This window comes from Engystomops pustulosus, chromosome 3 (genome assembly GCF_040894005.1).
Source record: "Engystomops pustulosus chromosome 3, aEngPut4.maternal, whole genome shotgun sequence".
Taxonomy (NCBI): Eukaryota; Metazoa; Chordata; class Amphibia; order Anura; family Leptodactylidae; genus Engystomops; species Engystomops pustulosus.
The window spans coordinates 6,561,413-6,586,107 of record NC_092413.1 but is presented as its reverse complement, the minus strand read 5'-3'; the positions used below and the strand labels follow the sequence as shown (position 1 = coordinate 6,586,107).

At 48.1% G+C, this 24,695-nt stretch overlaps 1 protein-coding gene and 1 pseudogene across 2 annotated transcripts; both read right to left on the bottom strand.

Annotated features, from left to right (window-relative positions):
* Positions 1 to 4,061: 4,061 nt before the first annotated feature.
* On the bottom strand, positions 4,062 to 7,099 carry LOC140120881 (uncharacterized). Of its 2 annotated transcripts, none has more exons than XM_072139908.1 (4): positions 6,490 to 7,099; positions 5,873 to 6,350; positions 5,515 to 5,617; positions 4,062 to 5,213 (listed from the first exon to the last, which is right to left on the bottom strand). In XM_072139908.1, exons 2-4 carry the CDS (start codon positions 5,972 to 5,974, stop codon positions 4,261 to 4,263), a joined length of 1,158 nt encoding a protein of 385 aa, XP_071996009.1. In that variant the 5' UTR covers positions 5,975 to 6,350; positions 6,490 to 7,099; the 3' UTR covers positions 4,062 to 4,260. The 2 variants fall into 2 exon arrangements, with proteins under 2 accessions (XP_071996009.1, XP_071996010.1); XM_072139909.1 differs by having other exon boundaries at positions 4,062 to 5,198; positions 6,490 to 7,090.
* Positions 7,100 to 11,653: 4,554 nt separating this feature from the next.
* Positions 11,654 to 15,219, bottom strand: LOC140120874 (uncharacterized; annotated as a pseudogene).
* Between the last annotated feature and the right edge of the window lie 9,476 nt (positions 15,220 to 24,695).

Genomic DNA, 24,695 nt, shown 5'->3' with positions numbered 1-24,695 from the left:
ATGGTAGAACCTCCTCTCCTCTAGGTGTAGAGGATGCCTTCTGTCTATGGTGATGGTAGAACCTCCTCTCCTCTAGGTGTAGAGGATGCCCCCTGCCTATGGTGATGGTAGAACCTCCTCTCCTCTAGGTGTAGAGGATGCCCCCTGTCTATGGTGATGGTAGAACCTCCTCTCCTCTAGGTGTAGAGGATGCCTTCTGTCTATGGTGATGGTAGAACCTCCTCTCCTCTAGGTGTAGAGGATGCCCCCTGCCTATGGTGATGGTAGAACCTCCTCTCCTCTAGGTGTAGAGGATGCCCCCTGTCTATGGTGATGGTAGAACCTCCTCTCCTCTAGGTGTAGAGGATGCCTTCTGTCTATGGTGATGGTAGAACCTCCTCTCCTCTAGGTGTAGAGGATGCCCCCTGCCTATGGTGATGGTAGAACCTCCTCTAGGTGTAGAGGATGCCCCCTGTCTATGGTGATGGTAGAACCTCCTCTCCTCTAGGTGTAGATGCTGCCCCCTGTCTATGGTGATGGTAGAACCTCCTCTCCTCTAGGTGTAGAGGATGCCCCCTGTCTATGGTGATGGTAGAACCTCCTCTCCTCTAGGTGTAAAGGATGCCCCCTGTCTATGGTGATGGTAGAACCTCCTCTCCTCTAGGTGTAGAGGATGCCCCCTGTCTATGGTGATGGTAGAACCTCCTCTCCTCTAGGTGTAGAGGATGCCCCCTGTCTATGGTGATGGTAGAATCTCCTCTCCTCTAGGTGTAGAGGATGCCCCCTGTCTATGGTGATGGTAGAACCTCCTCTAGGTGTAGAGGATGTCCACTGTCTATGGTGATGGTAGAACCTCCTCTCCTCTAGGTGTAGAGGATGCCCCCTGTCTATGTTGATGGTAGAACCTCCTCTCCTCTAGGTGTAGAGGATGTCCCCTGTCTATGGTGATGTTAGAACCTCCTCTCCTCTAGGTGTAGAGGAAGCCCCCTGTCTATGGTGATGGTAGAACCTCCTCTCCTCTAGGTGTAGAGGATGCCCCCTGTCTATGGTGATGGTAGAACCTCCTCTCCTCTAGGTGTAGAGGATGCCCCCTGTCTATGGTGATGGTAGAACCTCCTCTCCTCTAGGTGTAGAGGATGCCCCATGTCTATGGTGATGGTAGAACCTCCTCTCCTCTAGGTGTAGAGGATGTCCCCTGTCTATGGTGATGGTAGAACCTCCTCTCCTCTAGGTGTAGAGGATGCCCCCTGTCTATGGTGATGGTAGAACCTCCTCTCCTCTAGGTGTAGAGGATGCCCCCTGTCTATGGTGATGGTAGAACCTCCTCTCCTCTAGGTGTAGAGGATGCCCCCTGTCTATGGTGATGGTAGACCCTCCTCTCCTCTAGGTGTAGAGGATGTCCCCTGTCTATGGTGATGGTAGAACCTCCTCTCCTCTAGGTGTATAGGACGTCCCCTGTCTATGGTGATGGTAGAACCTCCTCTCCTCTAGGTGTAGAGGATGCCCCCTGTCTATGGTGATGGTAGAACCTCCTCTCCTCTAGGTGTATAGGACATCCCCTGTCTATGGTGATGGTAGAACCTCCTCTCCTCTAGGTGTAGAGGATGTCCCCTTTCTATGGTGATGGTAGAACCTCCTCTCCTCTAGGTGTAGAGGATGCCCCCTGTCTATGGTGATGGTAGAACCTCCTCTCCTCTAGGTGTAGAGGATGCCCCCTGTCTATGGTGATAGTAGAACCTCCTCTAGGTTTAGAGGATGCCCCTGTCTATGGTGATGGTAGAACCATCTCTCCACTAGGTATAGATGATGCTCGCTGTCTATGGTGATGGTAGAACCTCCTCTCCTCTAGGTGTATAGGATGCCCCCTGTCTATGGTGATGGTAGAACCTCCTCTCCTCTAGGTGTAGAGGATGCCCCCTGTCTATGGTGATGGTAGAACCATCTCTCCACTAGATATAGATGATGCTCCCTGTCTATGGTGATGGTAGAACCTCCTCTCCTCTAGGTGTAGAGGATGCCCCCTGTCTATGGTGATGGTAGAACCTCCTCTCCTTTAGGTGTAGTGGATGCCCCCTGTCTATGGTGATAGTAGAACCATCTCTCCACTAGATATAGATGATGTCCCCTGTCTATGGTGATGGTAGAACCTCCCCTCCTCTAGGTGTAGAGGATGCCCCCTGTCTATGGTGATGGTAGAACCTCCTCTCCTCTAGGTGTAGAGGATGCCCCCTGTCTATGGTGATGGTAGAACCTCCTCTCCTCTAGGTGTAGAGGATGCCCCCTGTCTATGGTGATGGTAGAACCTCCTCTCCTCTAGGTGTAGAGGATGCCCCCTGTCTATGGTTATGGTAGAACCTCCTCTCCTCTAGGTGTAGAGGATGCCCCCTGTCTATGGTGATGGTAGAACCTCCTCTCCTATAGGTGTAGAGGATGCCCCCTGTCTATGGTGATGGTAGAACCTCCTCTCCTCTAGGTATAGATGATGCTCTCTGTCTATGGTGATGGTAGAACCTCCTCTCCTCTAGGTGTAGAGGATGTCCCCTGTCTATGGTGATGGTAGAACCTCTTCTCCTCTAGGTGTAGAGGATGTCCCCTGTCTATGGTTATGGTAGAACCTCCTCTCCTCTAGGGGTATAGGATACCCCCTGTCTATGGTTCTGGTAGAACCACCTCTCCACTAGGACTAGAGGATGCCCCCTGTCTATGGTGATGGTAGAACCACCTCTTCACTAGGACTAGAGGATGCCCCCGATGTATGGCGATAGTAGAGCCATTTCTCTTTTAGGCATGGAGGATGTCCTCTGTCTACTGTATTTAAGATAGAACCGCTTCTTCTCTAGGTGTAGAGGATGTCCCCTGTATATGGTGATGGTAGAACCTTCTCTCCTCTACATGTAGAGGATTCCCCTGTCTATGGTGATGGTAGAACCTCCTCTCCTCTATTTGTAGAGGATGCCCCCTGTCTATGGTGATGGTATAACTTCCTTTCCTCTAGGTGTAAAAGATGCCCACATTATATGACAATATACCCTATACTAGTTGCTTTTACCTCCCCTTCTTTACACCCCACTCATATGGTGAATGCGATGGCACTGTTAGACGGTGCTAGGTCTGAGTCAAGCAGGCCTCAAATAGTTAGACTGGACTTCCATCTTTGGTGGTTCTTGCAGCGTATTATTGTTCCTGGACTGGTGTTAAGTCAAAGGAGATTCAGGTGTAGCAGCTTCATCGTGGTGGAGGTCTATCCATCTCATCGGTGAAGTTTGGACATCAATGCTGTGGACAGCTTATGCAGAACCAGAGTAGGCTTTTCAAGAGGAGTGGCCCCGGATTTACTCCTGTGGTCCAGTTTTGACGCCAACATCACTTGGTTGCCCCAACTTTGGCTACGCAGATGCATGGGGGAGCGGGGAGGATACTGATGTAAATGCAAATTTTGTGGCTTCCCTTAAGGCATGTGCTGGTATTCCTTCCCCCACTGCTCATTTAGACTCTGAGCCCAGGGAGAAGATCAGGGCAAGGAGGACAAGAAGCTTTGTGTGGTATCGGAGCCTCCTGAGGGTAGGAAGCCCCTGGCTGGTAAAACTATGAATAACACGGAATTCCTGAAGTTTTTCATCTGATCCTGGATATTTTTTAGCTGCTGATTTCAAAAATCCATTTTTCTCTAGTGAACAGTGCGACGAAAGTGCGATCCACAACCCTTAGTACATAATCCCCATCATTGCTGATCATAGCTTAGTGCAGAGTTTCTTATTCTCTCTCTAAGGCTGCATTCCCACTGTCGCAAGGGGGGGCGTATATACGTCCGATATATGGCAATGGGAGCACGGTGCCCTACGGGAGCATGTCCTATCTTTTCCCATAATACGGCGCCGTGCGCCATACATCCCTATGAATAGGGATGGGGGTGTGCGTGAGCTCCTCCTTACCCCGCGCGCTGCAGTTGCCCGCCGTGCTACGTTACGGCGGGCAAAAGCAGTGTGAATGTAGCCTTCATCTACAATAATCTGAATAAGGAAACACATATAAATAAATGTGAGGTTTTGTTTTGTTACGAGCAGAAGTCGAGCGCCACAAAATACCTGCAGGTTTTTATTTTCATTTTTAACTAAAAAAAAACATTTCCCACATTCTGCAATATCGTTTATAATTTTTCTCCTGTGTGAATTCTCTCCTGTACACAAACTAATTTCATGGTCTAACACAACCGAATTTTGGGGGATGTGATTTCCCACATTGTGAACAAAAATTAATGACGTCTTTGCTGTGTGAATTCTGTCATGTACAGTTTGTGAGTTTCTCACCCGGAGGACATGAAACCACTTCCATGTGAATCTTCTGGTGTCTAATAAGATCTGATTTTATATTAAACCCCCTGTCACAATCAGGACATGGAAATAGCCGCTCCCCTGTGTGAATTCTTATATGTCTAGCGAGATGTGACTTCACACTAAAACATTTCCCACATTCTGGACATAGAAATGGTTTCTCCCCCGTGTGAATTCTCTGATGGGTAACAAGATCTTGTTTCCTTGTAAAACCTTTGCCACATTCGGAACACGTGAACGGCCTTGCCGCTAAGTGCGCTTTCTGATGGATATCGAGCTCCGTTTCATTTCTAAAACATTTTCCACATTCTGAACAAGGAAACGGCCCCGAATTGTGGATGCAACTTTTCTCACATTCTGAACATGAGTATAGCATCTCCCAAGTGTGGATTTTTTTATGTATATTTAGTGATGATTGTGTAGGAAAACATTTGTTACAGTCTACACACGAGTAAGGCATCTCCCCGGTGTGTATTTCCTTATGTATAATCAACGATGATTTTGAAGCAAAACATTTGTTACATTCTGAACATGAGAACGGCTTCTCTCCTGTGTGAGTTCTCTGATGTCTAGTTAGCTTCGACTTGTGGACGAAACTTTTCTTACATTCTGAACAGGAGTATAGCTTCCCTGAGTGATATTTTCTATGTATATATAGTGACGCTTTTGAAGAATAAGATTTGTCACATTCTGAACACGGAAATAGCTTTCGGCGATTGGGATATCTATGAGTTTTATCTTGATGTATATTGTGTGGTGGATCTGAAGACTGGACTTGTGTAGGAGGATCAGATGACAGATCTGCGCTGTGATTGGCTGGGGGCACATCGGGGGGAACGTTTGGTTCTGCAGATCTCATTTGTCCCTCCAATCGCTCGGCGCCATCACCTGCCAAGTATAACACTGATTACAATTATTTTAATATAATAAGTTTATATGCTGGTAGAATGTCCAGAAACTTAGGAAACAATGTGTCAAACTTGAATTATTCTAAAGTTTTAATTCAAAAATGTCCACGTTTTAGCAATCTTTGTCAGTCTTTTGAAATACATCAGAGTATTCCCCCCCCCCCCCTTGTTCCAGTGGAGCATCAGGGGGTAAGTAATGATTATTATATAACTGCCCCTGTATATTCCCTTTGCTGCAGTTGGGATGATATGTCCACATTATGGCTGTGTGTCTTCATGTAGTGGTGGTCACTTACCTGGAGGGTTATCTGTAGGGACGTCCTCCTTACACTCCTCATCACCGCTCACATCTGTCTCTTCTTCTTTTTTTACGGTTACAGCATAAATAGGATTCAGATCCTAGGTATAAAAAAAGCGCAAAACAAATATCATAAGAGTCATATAAAGACAATTAATCGGCACATGGAGCATTTTACATGACAAATCGTAGACTCCAGAACCTCCCATATCACGCCCACAAAAACAACGGAGAGTTGATAGAATTTAATTGACCAAGAAATCTGAAAGACTGAACACGAGAACTAACACATCCCATCCACAGATTATAGGGATCATCTCCACACCCGTCTACAGGTCCTGCAGGATTATATCTACCTGATCCTCCATGGGATCTTCTTCTGGACAATCCTGTGGAAGAAGAGGACGGGGACATCTCTCCGCTGATATCTCCTCATTGTATAGATCTGTAGGAAACATCCAGAGACTGAATTCATTCTGTACTGACAGATAATGATCAGACGTGTGGATATAATCTATTACCTGGTGATGTGAGGGGCTGGTGGTCCTCCATCATGACCTCCTTGTACAGGTCCTTGTGTCCTTCTACATACTCCCACTCCTCCATGGAGAAATAGACAGCCACATCCTGACATCTTATAGGAACCTGACACACACAATGACACAGTCATCCCCCGGACCCCTCCCTTGTGTTATTATATCATGTCCCAGCATTCCCGGCAGCGCTCACCTCTCCGCTCAGCAGCTCAGTGATCCTGGAGGTAAGTTCTAGGATCTTCTGCTTATTGATGTTCTCATGTTGAGGTCTACAAGTCGTCTTCATTACTGTGTAATCCTGATTATGGAGACACAGATGGGACACGGGGATAAGAGTGAGGTCATGTGACATCAGAGCTGTGCATTATGGGACATTTCTAGAAGACTGGGAGATATTGTGGTCACTGAGTGCAGATAAGAAGGACGTGACCTCTCACCTCTCCTGTGACCTGGTAGAGGATCTCTAGGGTGAGGTCACAGATCATCTCCGCCATCATGTCCCTGTTCCTTTCCATCCTGGACGAGTCACTCAGGAAAATCCATCTGGTAGGAACCGAAACTGAAAGAAGATGGAAAACCCCTCAAATTCCCAGAAATGTGATAGAAATGAGGAGAAGCTGAGGGAATATTCTGTGGAGACGAGGGATTTGTGTAACGTGTGAGGGGATGAGGAGCAGCAGAGGCTTCTCTCAGGCTCATGGTGTATAATAAGTGTCTGGTAATATGAGGTGGATGTGAGACATGGAGGCGGCGTGGGGTGAGGTACAGAGCGGCGCTGCCTCTCTCCGCTATATCATCTCCTCTATAGATAATAACCGCACAGTGTAACTTACCCCCAGCTGCAGAGCCGCTTATATACAGGACCTGCAGTGATGTCACCTCATCATGTGATCATGTGTGGGAGGAGCCCAGGGATCACATGGTGCTGGGTGTGGGCGGAGCTCAGTGTGTTCCAGGCTCTGCTGTGCTGGAGAAGCTGAAGAGTCTCTGTAATATTGTTCACAGAGTTGTGTACGGCTCCTTGTACATCGTCCTCTGTTTCCATCCTTTGTGTCTTCCGTGGGTGAGCTCTGCTCAAGTATCACATATAGACAATCTTAGGAAGACATTCCTAAATCAGGGATACCATCCTATGCTGATTGACAATCAAATCAGTAGAGCCACCATGATACACAGGAGCCATCTTCTCCAATGCAAAGAAGAGGTGAACAACAATCATGTACCACTGGTTGTGACTTGCAATCCATGTTTGAAAATACTTAGAACAAATTCAAGAAAAACTTCACCACATACTCCACAAAGATGACTGACAAAATACAATTTTGCCAGATCCTCCATCGCTTAGAAACCCTTCAAACCTGAGGAACATTGTGATCAGGAGCCCCCGACTATCTAACATACAAAAAGGAACATACCCCTGTAATGTCAGGAGCTGCAAAACCTGTTCTCAAATTTTGACCACAGACAGGATACAGATCCCCAACACACAGCAGGAATATAACATCCCGGCCACATTGTTATGTTCTACTTCCATTGTGGTCTACCTGATTGTGTGCACAAAATGTCCTATGGTCCTTTATGTAGGACCACATAAATGTCCATGCGCCTCCGTGTGCCCCCCCCCCCTCCCACGCCAGCAGTGTCACTCACCTCTCCACACTCCAGCGGTCCGAAGCGCGTTTCCCCGCCTCCTAGTGTGCGCGCGCCAGCTCTGATATTTAAAGGGCCAGCGCGCCACGAGTTGGTGCTGCCAGTCGTCTGACCTGTTAAGTAGCCAGCCCCTTCGTTTGACCCCTACCAGATCTTTGTGCCCTTATGCCATTGAGAAAGTGTGGAGCAACCTGGTGGTACTCCGCCGCAGCAAGGCCAACCTACTGTGCAGCAGGCTCTGGTGAAAACCGTGTGCCACTTAGACTCCGCTTCCAGGTGTCGGCTTACGTCATCGTTTGTGGTGGTTCAGTGCCTCCACTACTCCTGATCATGACAGTAAGATCTGACCATGGATCCTGCCAAGGTTCCGCTACCTTATCTCACTACTATCGTGACCCTGCATACCAAGAAGATTGCCGCTCAGGATCAGCAACTTGGTCAGCTCACCTCCATCTTGCAGCAACTGTTGGCTACCCAGCACCAGCGTCCAGTGCCTTTGGTGCCTCCTACTACTACGGCTACACTGTCTACTGCAGAACCCAGACTACGACTCTCCACGCCCACCAAGTATGATGGAGAGGCCAAGTTATGCAGGGGCTTCATTACCCAGTGCTCCTTGCATATCAAACTAATGCCTTCACAGTTCGCTTCACAGAATGAGCTAAGGTGGCTTTTGTTATCAGTCTTTCTCCGGGACTATGGTCTTGGTGACTATGCGGTTCAGTTCTATACCCTAAGTTCTGAGCTTGCCTGGAATGAAGTAGCCTTGGTCTCCACTTTTAAAAAAGGATTTTCTGGACAGATTAAAGATGCCCTGTCTGCACAAGACCTGCCGTCCTCTCTGAGTGGCCTTTTTTATCTGACTACTTGAGTGACATCCGACTCTCAGAGCGCTTGGAGGAACAACCTCTGGAACAGGCTCAGATCAGGAACCGTCGACTGGCCCACTTGGCTCCAGTTTTATAAATACGACCTCTGCCGCCCTCCGTGTCTGCCACCCATGCAGGTGGATAGAGCTTGTCTGACACCTCAAGAGTGCTCCAGATGAAGACAGGAGAATCTCTGCCCCTTTGGTGCCAGCCCGGAGCGTTCAGGAAATGCACGCACATAGAGTTCTTTGGAGAAGTGTCCCTAGGTAAAAGCAAAGCTTCTCTACGCCTGAATATACCTGCTCTACTCAACTCTGGGACAGGTAGCCAGTTTCAGGTTTCTGCCTTCCCAGATTCCAGCTCTGCAGGAAACTTTGTGGATGCTGTCCTGGTCTCCCAGCTTGTGGTCCACCTTGAGAAGCCACTGCTCATCTCGTTCGTCAGTGGGCAGATTCTCTATGATCTAGGTCTGGTACTTCACCGAATCTATATCTGCAAGTTAGTGTCTGCAAGTGCTCTCCCGTGGGCCTTCCAAGGTTACAGAATCACGCACGATGCTCAATTGGCAGACCGGGGAAATTCTTTGCTGGGGACTGGAATGTCTGTCTCGCTGTCTCGGGAGACTCCATCCTGTGGCTACTATGTCTTCTCCGGTGTCCTCCAAGTCACTGGTGGCTCTCCCGTCTCCGTATATGCTCAAAATTGTGACTTCTTCTTTTAAGACCTTTCCACTGCAGAGAGGAATTACTCTGTAGGTGATCGGGAGCTTCGGGCCATTAAGCTTGCCTTACAAGAATGGCGTTATCTTCTGGAAGGAGCTCGTCATCCAGTCTGTATCTACACAGATCACAAGAATCTTCTATACCTCCAGACAGTTCAGCTTCTGAACCCATGACAGGCTTGTTGGTCCCCACTTCTTCTCCCTCTTTGACTTCCGCATACATTTCCATCCTTCAGAGTAGAATGTCAAGGCTGATACTCTTTCTTGTGCCTCAGATGTAATTGGGGAAGAACCAATTCCTCAACATATTGTTCCTCCTGAACAGCCTGTGGACCTATGGCACCTTCTTCCTCCTGGCAAGACCTACATCCAACCGGCTCTCCAGAAGAGCATACTGACTTGGGGACATAAGTCTCATGTGGCTGCGCACCCTGGGGTGCAGAGATTTGTTTCTCTCATAGCTCGTTTCTACTGGTGGCCAGATCTGGACAAGGATGTGCAACACCCCTGCCAAAACAATAGGCAAGGGACAGTAGCAAATAAAGCCCTCTCCCTGTGAGGACCTATCTAGTGAGTCTGATCAACTCATTAAGGGAATGCAGGAAGACAAGGTACTAGCAGCTGTAGATCCTGCCTGAACAGGCAATGGTTAATAGGGTGCAAGTTATCAGTCATTTGTGTTTCACCATGTAAACTGGAGGTGAATTAGAGAGTTAGCCACCACCAGACCAGGATAATAAAACCCCTGGACAGGGAGGGGCTAGTTCTCTTTGGCCCAGGCGCTTCCACATCACAGAGAGTCTGTCTTTGCCTGTAAGCTCTCTCAGGCCTCAGAGCACATGCTCTAAGGACATGGACACAGAGTAAAGAGAGAGAGAGAGTGTCAGTCCACCATCAGGGCTGACACTTAGCTTAATCCCAGGACCAGAGTCAGGAAACTCATCGCTGCAGCATCCACAGTTTGGATAGTTACTTCCCAGACTGCATCTACTACCAGGCTGGTGCACCATTCCTGAGGACCCTCTCCATGACAACTCCAGTAATTCCGAATCTGTTCTGAGACCGTCTTGGCCCGTTGCCTGCAGTTGATCAATAAAGAACCGCAAGTTTTTTTGCACAACGTTGCCTCCGAATGATCCCTGGATATGGCTGTCACCACCACGGGCTCCCCATCCATTACCCAGGGACATATCTTAGAGACATTAGGGGATTGCCCCAGGGAGAACTAGTACTTCAGCCTCTCCCTCCATATTTCTTGCACACACCACCAGCTGGAGACCTGCCAGGCTGTAGGTCAGCCAGGCCCGGCGCCAGCACCCGGCCAACCCGGGCAAGTGCCGGGGTACTGGAGGGTCCCACTCGGGCCCCTGGATCAATTGTACCAGTGTCGCTATAAGACACTGGTACAATTGATCACCATCTGGATCGATCACTTTTCTGCCTCTATGCTGCGCTGGTCGGGAGCGCAGTCCTAGTGCACACTTACTTGCCACTTCCTGTCTACACGTGCGCTGTCCTGCTAGTGCCATTAAACCCCAGGGCATTCACAGATCCCCTTTGGCCTCATCCAAAGCTATATTTAGGTATTAATGCAGCAGCCAACACTGTTGTGTCCTCAGAAGACACCCCACACCGCTTCATCTGCCATCACTCATTCTCGGTCCCCAGTGCCACCCCCTGTTGCTGGATTTTTTTGGCCCCTCCATACCGGTGATTGTTCACCCTCTACTAGTTGCTTTTATGCCCCCCTCTTTACACCCCACTCAGATGGTGAATGTGGTGGCACTGGTGGATGATACTAGGTCTGAGTCAAACAGGCCTCATTCAGTTAGACTGGACTCCTGGTTATCTTCCTCTACCTGAGATGTCCTTTGGTGGTTCTTGCAGAGTATTATTGTTCCAGGACTGGTGTCAAGTGAAAGGAGATTCAGGAGTAGCAGGTCATCGTGGTGGAGGTCCATCCAACTATTCTGTGAAGTTTGGACATCAATACTGTGGACAGCTTATGCAGAACCAGAGTAGGCTTTTCAAGAGTGGCGGCACTGGATTTACTCCTGTGGTCCAGTTTTGATGCCAACTTCACTTGGGTGCATTAACTTTGGCTAAGCAGGTGCATGGGGGAGCGGGGAGGATACTGATGTGGATGCAAATTTTGTAGCTTCCCTTAAAGCATGTGCTGGAATTCCTTCCCGCACTGGTGAATAAATATGAATAACCCGGGAAACCTGGAATTTTTCATCTGATCCTGGATATTTTTGAGCTGCTGATTTCAAAATCCATTTCTCTCTAACAGCTCTGGTTTATGAGATGTTGAGCCTTTATATCAAGAAATAAGTAAATGGAAGGATGAGCGCCACAAAATACCTGCAGGTTTTTATTAACATTTATAACTAAAAAAAACATTTCCCACATTCTGAAAATTCATTTATAGTTTTTCTTCTGTGTGAATTTTCTCCTGTGCACAAACTAATTTCATGGTAAAACACTTCCCACATTCACAACATGAAAGGGGGCCTGACCCTGAGGGACCGGTATGAGGTCCAACACAACCGGATTTTGGGGGATGTGATTTCCCACATTCTGAACAATAATTAATGACGGCTTTGCTGTGTGAATTCTCTCATGTACAACAGGTTCTGATTTCACAGCAAAAGGTTTCTCACCCGGAGGACATGAAACCACTTCCATGTGAGTCTTCTGGTGTCTAATAAGATCTGATTTTATATTAAACCCCTTGTCACAATCAGGACATGGAAATGGCTTCTCCCCTGTGTGAATTCTTATATGTCTAGCGAGATGTGACTGCACATTAAAACATCTCCCACATTCTGGACATAGAAATGGTTTCTCCCCTGTGTGAATTCTCTGATGGGTAACAAGAACTTGTTTCCTTGTAAAACCTTTGCCACATTCGGAACATGTGAACGGCCTTGCCGCTATGTGAGCTTTCTGATGGATATCGAGCTCCGTTTCATTGCTAAAACATTTTCCACATTCTGAACAAGGAAACGGCCCCGAATTGTGGATGCAATTTTTCTCACATTGTGTACATGAGTATAGCATCTCCCAAGTGTGGATTTTTCTATGTATACTTAGTGATGATTTTGAAGGAAAACATTTGTTACAATCTAAACATGGGTAAGGCATCTCCCCGGTGTGTGTTTCCTTATGTATAATCAACGATGTTTTTGAAGCAAAACATTTGTTACATTCTGAACATGAGAACGGCTTCTCTCCTGTGTGAGTTCTCTGATGTCTAATTAGCTTCGACTTGTGGACGAAACTTTTCTTACATTCTGAACATGTGTATGGCTTCCATGAGTGATATTTTCTATGTATATTTAGTGATGCCTTTGAAGAATAACATTTGTCACACTCTGAACATGGAAATGGCTTTGGCAGATTGGGATCTCTATGAATTTTATCTTGATGTATATTGTGTGGTGGATCTGGAGACCGGACTTGTGTAGGAGGATCAGATGACGGATCTGTGCTGTGAAGGGCTGGGGGCACATCGGGGGGCATGTTGGGTTCTGCAGATCTCATTCGTCCCTCCATTCGGCCGGCACCATCACCTGCCAAGTATAACACTGATTACAATTACCCCATATACTCGAGTATAAGCCGTCCTGAGTATAAGCCGAGGCCCCTAATTTTGACACAAAAAACTGGAAAAACCTATTGACTCGAGTATAAGCTGAGGGTGGGAAATGCATTGGTCACAGCACCCTGTAGTGTATAGCCTGCCAGCCCCCTGCAATTATACAGCATGCCAGCCCCTACATCCATCGCGTCTCCGACATCCATCGCAGCTCCAACATCGGGTCCTGGTCCGTCGCAGTCTTCGTGACGTCAGCCGCAAGCTGACATCATAGTGTGTGCCGATGCCGGCACATACAGAGCGTCAGGGTGCGGCTGATGTCACGAACACTGCGATGGACCCGATGTCGGAGCCGCGATGGATGTTGGGAAGTGAGTTAATTTTTTTTTCCCCTTTACTCGAGTATAAGCAGAGTTAAGGTTTTTCAGCACATTTTTTGTGCTGAAAAACTCGGCTTATACTCGAGTATATATGGTATTTTAATATAATAAGTTTATATGCCGGTAGAATGTACAGAAACTTAGGAAAGAATGTGTCAAACTTGAATTATTAAAAAGTTTAAAATTAAAAATTTCCACGTTTTAGCAATCTTTGTCAGTCTTTCGGAATCCCCCCCTGGTTCCAATGGAGCATCGGGGGTAAGTGCTGATTATTATATTACTACCCCCTGTATATTCCCTTTACTGCAGTCAGGACGGGATTTGCAGCCATAACATTGTCGGGATGTTATGTCCACATTATGGTTGTGTGAACGAGTCCTCATGTAGTGGTGGTCACTCACCTGGGGGGTTATCTGTAGGGACGTCCTCCTTACACTCCTCATCACCGCTCACATCTGTCTCTTCTTCTTTTATCGTTGTGGTCGATGCTTCCAGATCTTTATCCTGAGTAAAAAAATTGCATCACAAATATTGTAGAAATCGTTGTCAGATCAGTCAAGGAGCGTTTCACGTGACCAGAAAGGATGATAAAGGAACAAATTGAGACACATTCAGAGCTGCAGATACGGAGATGATGTAAATTCACATGTAAATTCAGTGACTAGATGACCTTTCATGGACTCTATTTACATTTATAATCATTGGCCACCCTGCAGTTTGTTCTGAGAAGATCCCGGCCACATCTCTCCTCAGCTATACCCCTGACATATCACTAAACATTCACTACCATTGGATAAAAGACTAACACATCCCATCCACAGATTATAGGGATCATCTCCACAACCGTCTACAGCTCCTGCAGGATTATATCTACCTGATCCTCCATGGGATCTTCTTCTGGACAATCCTGTGGAAGAGGAGGACGGGGACATCTCTCCGCTGATATCTCCTCATTGTATAGATCTGTAGGAAACATCCAGAGACTGAATTCATTCTGTACTGACAGATAATGATCAGACGTGTGGATATAATCTATTACCTGGTGATGTGAGGGGCTGGTGGTCCTCCATCATGACCTCCTTGTACAGGTCCTTGTGTCCTTCTACATACTCCCACTCCTCCATGGAGAAATAGACAGCCACATCCTGACATCTTATAGGAACCTGACACACACAATGACACAGTCATCCCCCGGACCCCTCCCTTGTGTTATTATATCATGTCCCAGCATTCCCGGCAGCGCTCACCTCTCCGCTCAGCAGCTCAGTGATCCTGGAGGTAAGTTCTAGGATCTTCTGCTTATTGATGTTCTCATGTTGAGGTCTACAAGTCGTCTTCATTACTGTGTAATCCTGATTATAGAGACACAGATGGGACACGGGGATAAGAATGAGGTCATGTGACATCAGAGCGGTGCATTATGGGACATTTCTAGAAGACTGGGAAATATTGGGGTCACTGAGTGCAGATAAGAAGGATGTGACCTCTCACCTCTCCTGTGACCTGGTAGAGGATCTCTAGGGTGAGGTCACAGATCATCTCCGCCATCTTGTCCCTGTTCCTCTCCATCCTGGACGAGTCACTCAGGAAAATCCACCTGGTAGGAACCTAATCTGAAAGAAGATGTAAAAACCCTCAAACCCTCAGAAATGTGATAGAAATGAGGAGAAGCTGAGGGAATATTCTGTGGAGACGAGGGATTTGTGTAACGTGTGAGGGGATGAGGAGCAGCAGAGGCTTCTCTCAGGCTCATGGTGTATAATAAGTGTCTGGTAATATGAGGTGGATGTGAGGTGAGACATGGAGCTGGCGTGGGGTGAGGTACAGAGCGGCGCTGCCTCTCTCCGCTATATCATCTCCTCTATAGATAATAACCGCACAGTGTAACTTACCCCCAGCTGCAGAGCCGCTTATATACAGGACCTGCAGTGATGTCACCTCATCATGTGATCATGTGTGGGAGGAGCCCAGGGATCACATGGTGCTGGGTGTGGGCGGAGCTCAGTATGTTGCAGTCTCTGCTGTGCTGGAGAAGCTGAAGAGTCTCTGAAATATTGTTCACAGACTTGTGTACGGCTCCTTGTACATCGTCCTCTGTTTCCATCCTTTGTGTCTTCCGTGGATGAGCTCTGCTCATGTGTCACTGACCACTGTAATGACTGCCATCACATGCACGGGAAATTCACAGCTGTGCCGGATGTGGAGAGTCGGGCTATTACACGTTGTGTACAGAGAGACTAAATCCGTGTTACTGATGACGTCTCCTTTGCGGGGATAATCCGTCCCCTCATCGGTGTCACAAGAAAAAAAGTTTTGTAAGGAACCAACTCAAAAATACAAGAGAGAGAAGTGAGGAACGTCATTAGAGGGTTACCTATTGATTCTGCAAACTTTCTGGACTTAATCCCCGAGAGTCCCAAAACAGGAATATTCTATATGCTTCACAAAATTCATAAACCAGGAAACCCAGGGAGACCAATCATTTCAGGTGTGGGGACCCTCACAGAAAAAATTTCATGATGGGTAGAGGGTATCCTTAAACCACCAGTGAGAAATACCACCAGCTTCCTCCAGGACAACACAGACCTACTCAAGAAAGTTTCTTCTATAGGTCCTCTCCCCAAGGACAGTATCCTGGCTACCCTGGATGTGGAATCCCTTTATTCTAACATCCCACACAAAGATGGACTAAAAGCTTGCCAAATTCATGGCAGAGATTCATGGCGGGATTGCCTCAGACCCAGTACAGACCAAATTTATCCTGAAGCACGACGATTTCTGTTTTGCGCCGAATTTCCCCGGGATTTTGACGCATGCGATCGGATTTTGGTGCATCGGCGCCAGTTTGCACGCAACAGAATCGGGGGGCGGGTCGTCGGACAACCCAACGGATTCAGACAATGAGGAGGATTTGACATTTAGTACACCGCAAGACACGCACTTACGAGCACCGGGAAGAACCAGGTGTACTCCGGCGGACCTCGGTGCAGAAGCGACGGATGCAGGAACTCGGGCACACGAGCTTAGTGAATCGTGGCAGACCCGAATCCTCATCGGACAACGCACCGCAGGATCGCAACAGGACTGGGTAAGTAAACCTGACCCAATGTTCCCAAAACCTCCATTGTTGAGGAACCCTCCAAACCTGAGGAACATTGTGATCACGAGCTCCCGACCATCTAACATACAAAAAGGAACTTACCCCTGTAATGTCAGGAGCTGAAAACCTGTTCTCAAATTTTGACCACAGACAGGATACAGATCCCCAATACACAGTAGTAATATAACATCCCGGCCACATCGTTATGTTCCACTTCTATCTTGGTCTACCTGATTGTGTGCACAAAATGTCCTGTGGTCCTTTATGTAGGAAGACAGGACAAAAACCTAGAGCCTTGAGGAGGTCTCATTGCCACACAATATATGATGATGTCACGGGTGCCCCTGCGACCCATGTCTTGGGTCAAAGACACACCCGTGCACCCCCCCACGCCAGCAGCAGTGTCGCTCACCTCTCCACGCCTTTCCCCGCCTCCTAGTGTGAGCGCGCCAGCTCTGTGATATTTAGAGGGCCAGCACGCCACGAGTTGGTGCTGCTAGTCGTCTAACCTATTAAGTAGCCAGCCCCTTCCTTTGACCCCTGCCAGATCTTTGTGCCCTTATGCCATTGAGAAAGTGTTCCCTGACTGTCTGTGTATTACCTGTTGTGATCTCCTGCTACGTTCCTGACTTTGATTCTTTGCCGTCTGTCCTGACCTTTTGCTACGTCCATGACTCCAATCCTGTGCTGCCTGTCTTGACCTTCTGCCTGACTATGACTCTGATTTTGCCTGCTGTCCACCTTGGCCAAGTCCCGCTTGTGGAGCAACCTGGTGGTACCGCTACTATGGCTACACTGTCTACTACTGAACCCAGGCTGCGATTCTCCACGCCCACCAAGTATGACCGAGAGGCCAAGTTATGCAGGGGCTTCATTACCCAGTGCTCCTTGCATATCGAACTGATGCCTTCACAGTTCACTGTGCAGAATGGGCTCAGGTGGCTTTTGTTATCAGTCTTATCTCCGGGGAAAGCCACCCCCTCCGGGACAGGAACGGTCTCACCACATTCTTCACCAAATTCCGGTCTGTCTTTGAGGAACCAGCTTGGGCTTCATCCACTGAAACTGCACTGCTAAACCTAGTTCAGTTCTGTACCCTACCTTCTGAGTTTGCCTGGAATGAAGTGGCCTTGGTCTCCACTTTAATCTGTCCAGAAAGTCCTTTTTTAAAAGATGCCCTGTCTGCACGAGACCTGCCGCCCTTTCTGAGTGGTCTCATTTCCTGACTACTCAGAGTGACATCCGGCTCTCAGAGCGCTTGGAGGAACAACGTCTGAAACGGGCACAGATCAGGAACCGTCGCCTGCCCCGCTTGGCTCCAGTTTTCCAAAGACAACCTCTGCCACCCTCCGTGTCTATTGCAGAGGAGCCCATGCAGGTGGATGGGGCTTGTCTGACACCTCAAGAGTGCTCCAGACGAAGACAGGAGAATCTCTGCCTCTATTGTGCCAGCCCAGAGCATTCAGGAAATGCACACACATAGGGTTCTTGGGAGAAGCGTCCCTAGGTGAAAGCAAAGCTTCTCTACGCCTGAATATACCTGCTCTACTCAACTCTGGGACAGGTAGCCAGTTTCAGGTTTCTGCCTTCCCGGATTCCAGCTCTGCGGGAAACTTTGTGGATGCTGTCCTGGTCTCCCAGCCTGTGGTCTACCTTGAGAAGCCTCTGGTCATCTCGTCCGTCAGTGGGCAGATTCTCTGTGATCCAGGTCTGGTACCACACCGAATCTATGTCTGTAAGTTGGGGCGTTACATTCTGAGAGACTGTCATTTTATGTGCTCCCCTGGTCATTAACTTGGAGGCAAGAAACCATCACACTGCCCAAGGACCTGTTGTCCCAACTTTGTTATTGCTATTGTCCATCTTTTTGTATCACTTCTCTGTTCATTATGCTTAAGATCTGTGTCATCTTATACTTAAGTTAGCCATTAAAAGGTATCACAATCTTAGGAAGGTGACTTTATTTGACCTATCAAATGTAACAGGAATTTCCTTACAGATGTAACCTATCCAGAGGCGGATTAGACACATAGTTATTGCAGCCCGTGTCGGACCGGGGGTCCTAGGACCAAACTACTGTTACATGGAAATATTACCTGTATATGGTGTCACAAGTCACATACATACAAAGCAGAACATACACCATCAAATAGTAACATAAGACTAATAAGTGCAGTAAAATACTGTATGTTCGTTGTCACAGATCGCGGGCACACCCGTGCCCCTCTATGTGGCGCGATGCCCCCCAACCCAGGCTCTTTAGGATTCAAAGGGCCAGCGTCCTCCTAATTGGTGCTGGTTAATCCGGCTCCACCTTATAATGCGGCACCTCCCTTCACTCCCCTCCGGATCATCTAGCTATTTCCTCTGAAGTGAAAGCCCTTCTACATTCCTGTGTTCCTCCGTTCCTGCCATCCTGGGTTCCTGTCCAGTGGTGTCTTCAGTCCGTGCCAGCGTAACCAGGCTTCCTCCGTGTTTCCTGCTGTCATCTCAGGTTCGGACTGTTTCCTGCATTTCCTGCCGTACTACCTTGGCTGCCACCGCGGGCCTAGTCCCACCCGTGGAAAGACCTGGTGGCCCACGCCGCAGCAAGACCATCCTGCTTTGCATCGATCTCTGGCATAGACCAGGTGCCACTTAGACTCTGGTCCCGGGTTGCGGCTAGTACCATCATCTCCCGCGGTGGTCCAGAGGGTCCACAGACTCTTTCTAAGAGACTTTCCCACGCACTTGTGACTACAAGTGTGACATTCGTGATGCTTTATTATTGACTTACCAAAGTTTTATTAATACATAACTGGAAAAAAAATACTCAGTAGTAGTTAAATAGTTAAACAAATAACTTAATAGATTATCTGTAATTAAAATATTTTTAAATATGAATATTTTAAAATATGAAATAATTGTGCTCCTGAATCTTCCCTGCATTATCTGGAGATAAAACTCACAATAACCAAACAGAGTTACACTTCTTATGAAGGGAGGGCCGGGCCGGATGTCTTGCGGATTTAAAGTTTGATTGAAGATTGTCCCAGTTTGTAAAGGTGAGTAGCCGGGTACATTAGCCAATCAAAAGAATTCCTACGTATATTAACCTGGAAACAGGCTTGTGACCAATCACAGCTAACCTTTACCTGTCACCAGGCAAATAGAAAAGTGCAGGAAAAACTAACCTAGAAATTTACCTCACAAAACACGATTACCTCAACCTGAGGTAAAATAAAGTCTAGCTGACTGGGGGAATATAATCCACCTTAATAATAAACCAACGCGACATGGAATATACAAGGAACTGTGACACCATGCGTCCCCTTACACAATTACCATACTTCAAGGGGGCCCCTAAATTTCATAGTATCATAATATAGAAGGCTGAAAAAAGACGCACATCCACCCAAACAACAGTCTACACCTACCCTGTGATATTTTTACTCTCCAAGGCATTCGGGCCTCTCTTAAACGTGTAGGTAGAGTCCTCCATAACAAACAAAGAGAAACCCTGACTGTGGTGACGATAGGTCCCCCTCTCCTCTAGATGTAGAGGATGCCCCCTGTCTATGGTGATGGTAGAACCTCCTCTCCTCTAGGTGTAGAGGATGCCCCCTGTCTATGGTGATGGTAGAACCTCCTCTCCTCTAGGTGTAGAGGATGCCCCCTGTCTATGGTGAAGGTAGAACCTCCTCTCCTCTAGGTGTAGAGGATGTCCCCTGTCTATGGTGATGGTAGAACCCCCTCTCCTCTAGGTGTAGAGGATGCCACTGTCTAAGGTGATGGTAGAACCTCCTCTCCTCTAGGTGTAGAGGATGCCCCCTGTCTATGGTGATGGTAGAACCTCCTCTCCTCTAGGTGTAGAGGATGCCCCCTGTCTATGGTGATGGTAGAACCTCTTCTCTCCTAGTTGTAGAGGATGCCACTGTCTAAGGTGATGGTAGAACCTCCTCTCCTCTAGGTGTAGAGGATGCCCCTTGTCTATGGTGATGGTAGAACCTCCTCTCCTCTAGGTGTAAAGGATGCCCCCTGTCTATGGTGGTGGGAGAACCTCCTCTCCTCTAGGTGTAGAGGATGTCCTCTGTCTATGGTGATGGTAGAACCTCCTCTCCTCTAGATGTAGAGGATGGACCGTGTCTATAGTGATGGTAGAACCTCCTCTCCTCTAGGTGTAGAGGATGCCCCCTGTCTATGGTGATGGTAGAACCTCCTCTCTCCTAGTTGTAGAGGATGCCACTGTCTAAGGTGATGGTAGAACCTCCTCTCCTCTAGGTGTAGAGGATGCCCCTTGTCTATGGTGATGGTAGAACCTCCTCTCCTCTAGGTGTAAAGGATGCCCCCTGTCTATGGTGGTGGGAGAACCTCCTCTCCTCTAGGTGTAGAGGATGTCCTCTGTCTATGGTGATGGTAGAACCTCCTCTCCTCTAGATGTAGAGGATAGACCGTGTCTATAGTGATGGTAGAACCTCTTCTCCTCTAGGTGTAGAGGATGCCCCCTGTCTATGGTGATGGTAGAACCTCCTCTCCTCTAGGTGTAGAGGATGCCCCATGTCTATGGTGATGGTAGAACCTCCTCTTCTCTAGGTGTAAAGTTTGCCCCCTGTCTATGGTGATGGTAGAACCTCCTCTCCTCTAGGTGTAGAGGATGCCCCCTGTCTATGGTGATGGTAGAACCTCCTCTCCTCTAGGTGTAGAGGATGTCCCCTGTCTATGCTGATGGTTGAACCGCCTCTTCTCTAGGTGTAGAGGATGCCTCCTGTCTATGGTGATGGTAGAACCTCCTCTTTTCTGGGTGTAGAGGATGCCTCCTGTCTATGGTGATGGTAGAACCTCCTCTGCTCTAGGTGTAGAGGATGCCCCCTGCCTATGGTGATGCTAGAACCTCCTCTCCTCTAGGTGTAGAGGATGTCCCCTGTCTATGGTTATGGAATAACCTCCTCTCCTCTAGGTGTAGAGGATGTCCCCTGTCTATGGTGATGGTAGAACCTCCTCTCCTCTAGGTGTAGAGGATGTCCCCTGTCTATGGTGATGGTAGAACCTCTTCTCCTCTAGGTGTAGAGGATGCCTCCTGTCTATGGTGATGGTAGAACCTCCTCTCCTCTGGGTGTAGAGGATGCCTCCTGTCTATGGTGATGGTAGAACCTCCTCTGCTCTAGGTTTAGAGGATGCCCCCTGCCTATGGTGATAGTAGAACCTCCTCTCCTCTAGGTGTAGAGGATGTCCCCTGTCTATGGTTATGGTAGAACCTCCTCTCCTCTAGATGTAGAGGATGGACCGTGTCTATAGTGATGGTAGAACCTCTTCTCCTCTAGGTGTAGAGGATGCCCCCTGTCTATGGTGATGGTAGAACCTCCTCTCCTCTAGGTGTAGAGGATGCCCCATGTCTATGGTGATGGTAGAACCTCCTCTTCTCTAGGTGTAGAGTTTGCCCCCTGTCTATGGTGATGGTAGAACCTCCTCTCCTCTAGGTGTAGAGGATGCCCCCTGTCTATGGTGATGGTAGAACCTCCTCTCCTCTAGGTGTAGAGGATGTCCCCTGTCTATGCTGATGGTTGAACCGCCTCTTCTCTAGGTGTAGAGGATCCCCCCTGTCTATGGTGATGGTAGAACCTCCTCTCCTCTAGATGTAGAGGATGTCCTCTAGGTGTAGAGGATGTCCTCTAGATGTAGAGGATGTCCCCTGTCTATGCTGATGGTTGAACCGCCTCTTCTCTAGGTGTAGAGGATGCCTCCTGTCTATGGTGATGGTAGAACCTCCTCTTTTCTGGGTGTAGAGGATGCCTTCTGTCTATGGTGATGGTAGAACCTCCTCTGCTCTAGGTGTAGAGGATGCCCCCTGCCTATGGTGATGGTAGAACCTCCTCTCCTCTAGGTGTAGAGGATGTCCCCTGTCTATGGTTATGGAATAACCTTCTCTCCTCTAGGTGTAGAGGATGTCCCCTGTCTATGGTGATGGTTGCACCGCCTCTTCTCTAGGTGTAGAGGATGCCTCCTGTCTATGGTGATGGTAGAACCTCCTCTCCTCTGGGTGTAGAGGATGTCCCCTGTCTATGGTGATGGTAGAACCTCCTCTGCTCTAGGTGTAGAGGATGCCCCCTGTCTATGGTGATGGTAGAACCTCCTCTCCTCTAGGTGTAGAGGATGCCTCCTGTCTATGGTGATGGTAGAACCTCCTCTCCTCTAGGTGCAGAGGATGTCCCCTGCCTATGGTGATGGTAGAACCTCCTCTCCTCTAGGTGTAGAGGATGTCCCCTGTCTATGGTTATGGAATAACCTCCTCTCCTCTAGGTGTAGAGGATGCCCCCTGTCTATGGTGATGGTAGAACCTCCTCTCCTCTAGGTGTAGAGGATCCCCCCTGTCTATGGTGATGGTAGAACCTCCTCTCCTCTAGATGTAGAGGATGTCCCCTGTCTATGGTGATGGAAGAACGACCTCTCTACCGATGTATGGCGATGGTAAAGCTACTTCTCATTTAGACATAGAGGATGTCCTCTGTCTATCGTTTTTAAGGTAGAACCACCTCTCCTCTAGGTGTAGAGCAGCGGTTCTCAACCTGTGGGTCGCGACCCCAGCGGGGGTTGAACTACCAAAACACAGGGGTCGTGATCCTATTTAGTTTTTAAAACAAGTATGCAGTAACACACTGCTTGAGGACCTGTCTGGCTGCTGTACAGAGGAGAAAGTGAAGGACCTGTGATGATGTCATCATCACATGACCCTCCGGCTTCTCCTCTATACAGCCTCCTGCAGGAGGGGGAGACTAGAACTGGGGGCTACAGGGGGGGGGAACTAGAACTGGAGGCTACAGGAGGGGGAAACTAGAACTGGGGGCTACAGGAGGGGGGAAACTAGAACTGGGGCGGCAGGAGGGGGAAACTAGAACTGGGGGCTACAGGAGGGGGGAACTAGAACTGGAGGCTACAGGAGGGGGAAACTAGAACTGGGGGCTACAGGAGGGGGGAAACTAGAACTGGGGGTGGCAGGAGGGGGAAACTAGAACTGGGGGCTACAGGAGGGGGAAACTAGAACTGGGGGCTACAGGAGGGGGGAAACTAGAACTGGGGGCTACAGGAGGGGGGAAACTTGAACTGGGGCTGCAGGAGGGGGGAAACTAGAACTGCGGGCCGCAGGAGGGGGAAACTAGAACTGGGGGCTACAGGAGGGGGGAAACTAGAACTGGGGGCTGCAGGAGGGGGAAACTAGAACTGGGGGCTGCAGGAGGGGGGAACTAGAACTGGGGGCTACAGGAGGGGGGGACTAGAACTGGAGGCTACAGGAGGGGGGAACTAGAACTGGGGGCTACAGGAGGGGGGAAACTAGAACTGGAGGCTGCAGGAGGGGGAAACTAGAACTGGGGGCTACAGGAGGGGGGAAACTAGAACTGGGGGCTGCAGGAGGGGGAAGCTAGAAGTGGGGCAGCAGGAGGGGGGATAGAACTGAGAGTAGTATTATTGTTGTTATATTCTTGTACATAGGGGGCAGTATTATAGTAGTTATATTCTTGTACATAGGGGGCAGTATTATAGTAGTTATATACCTGTACATAGGGGGCAGTATTATAGTAGTTATATTCCTGTACATAGGGGGCAGTATTATAGTAGTTATATTCTTGTACATAGGGGGCAGTATTATAGTAGTTATATTCTTGTACATAGGGGGCAGTATTATAGTAGTTATATTCTTGAACATAGGGGCAGTATTATATTAGTTATATTATTGTACATAGGGGGCAGTATTATAGTAGTTATATTCTTGTACATAGGGGGCAGTATTATAGTAGTTATATTCTTGTACATAGGGGGCAGTATTATAGTAGTTATATTCTTGTACATTGGGGGCAGTATTATAGCAGTTAAATTCTTGAACATAGGGGCAGTATTATTTAAGTTATATTCCTGTACATAGGGGGCAGTGTTATAGTAGTTATATTCTTGTACATAGGGGGCAGTATTATGGTAGGTATAGTGAAAGTTAAAAAGAGAAAGTCTGGTAACAGCTCACCCCTTGACGACTGCAGTCTTTTTGGAATGTTAATCCAGGCCAGGTGCACGGTGTATCCCCTATCACTGGTCCGGAAATTCACAGTGATGCATGGTAATGGCAAGAGGCATAAAAAGCAAGGGGAAAAACGGGGAATCCAGCATCCGTACAAAGAGAATCCAAGGTAAACGACTGTTTAAAAAATAATTCCAAAATTTTATTCTTAATGGTAAAAAAAGTGCTTGTGCAGTAACATGGGCACAAGAAAGCGAGCAGTGCAAGACACAAAAATTGGCAGAGGTAACGTGTTTCTGACTTTTTTGCGTATTAGTCCTTAGTCATACCTGACTCAT

What these genes read in the sequence shown, in the direction of transcription:
- LOC140120881 (XM_072139908.1), bottom strand. Translation starts at nt 5,974, where the DNA reads ATGTTTCCTACAGATCTATACAATGAGGAGATATCAGCGGAGAGATGT. An exon ending in AAGATCCCATGGAGGATCAG is followed by an intron (nt 5,618 to 5,872) that starts GTAGATATAATC and finishes TTTTATACCTAG; the next exon opens with GATCTGAATCCTATTTATGC. An exon ending in CCCTACAGATAACCCTCCAG is followed by an intron (nt 5,214 to 5,514) that starts GTAAGTGACCAC and finishes AATTGTAATCAG; the next exon opens with TGTTATACTTGGCAGGTGAT.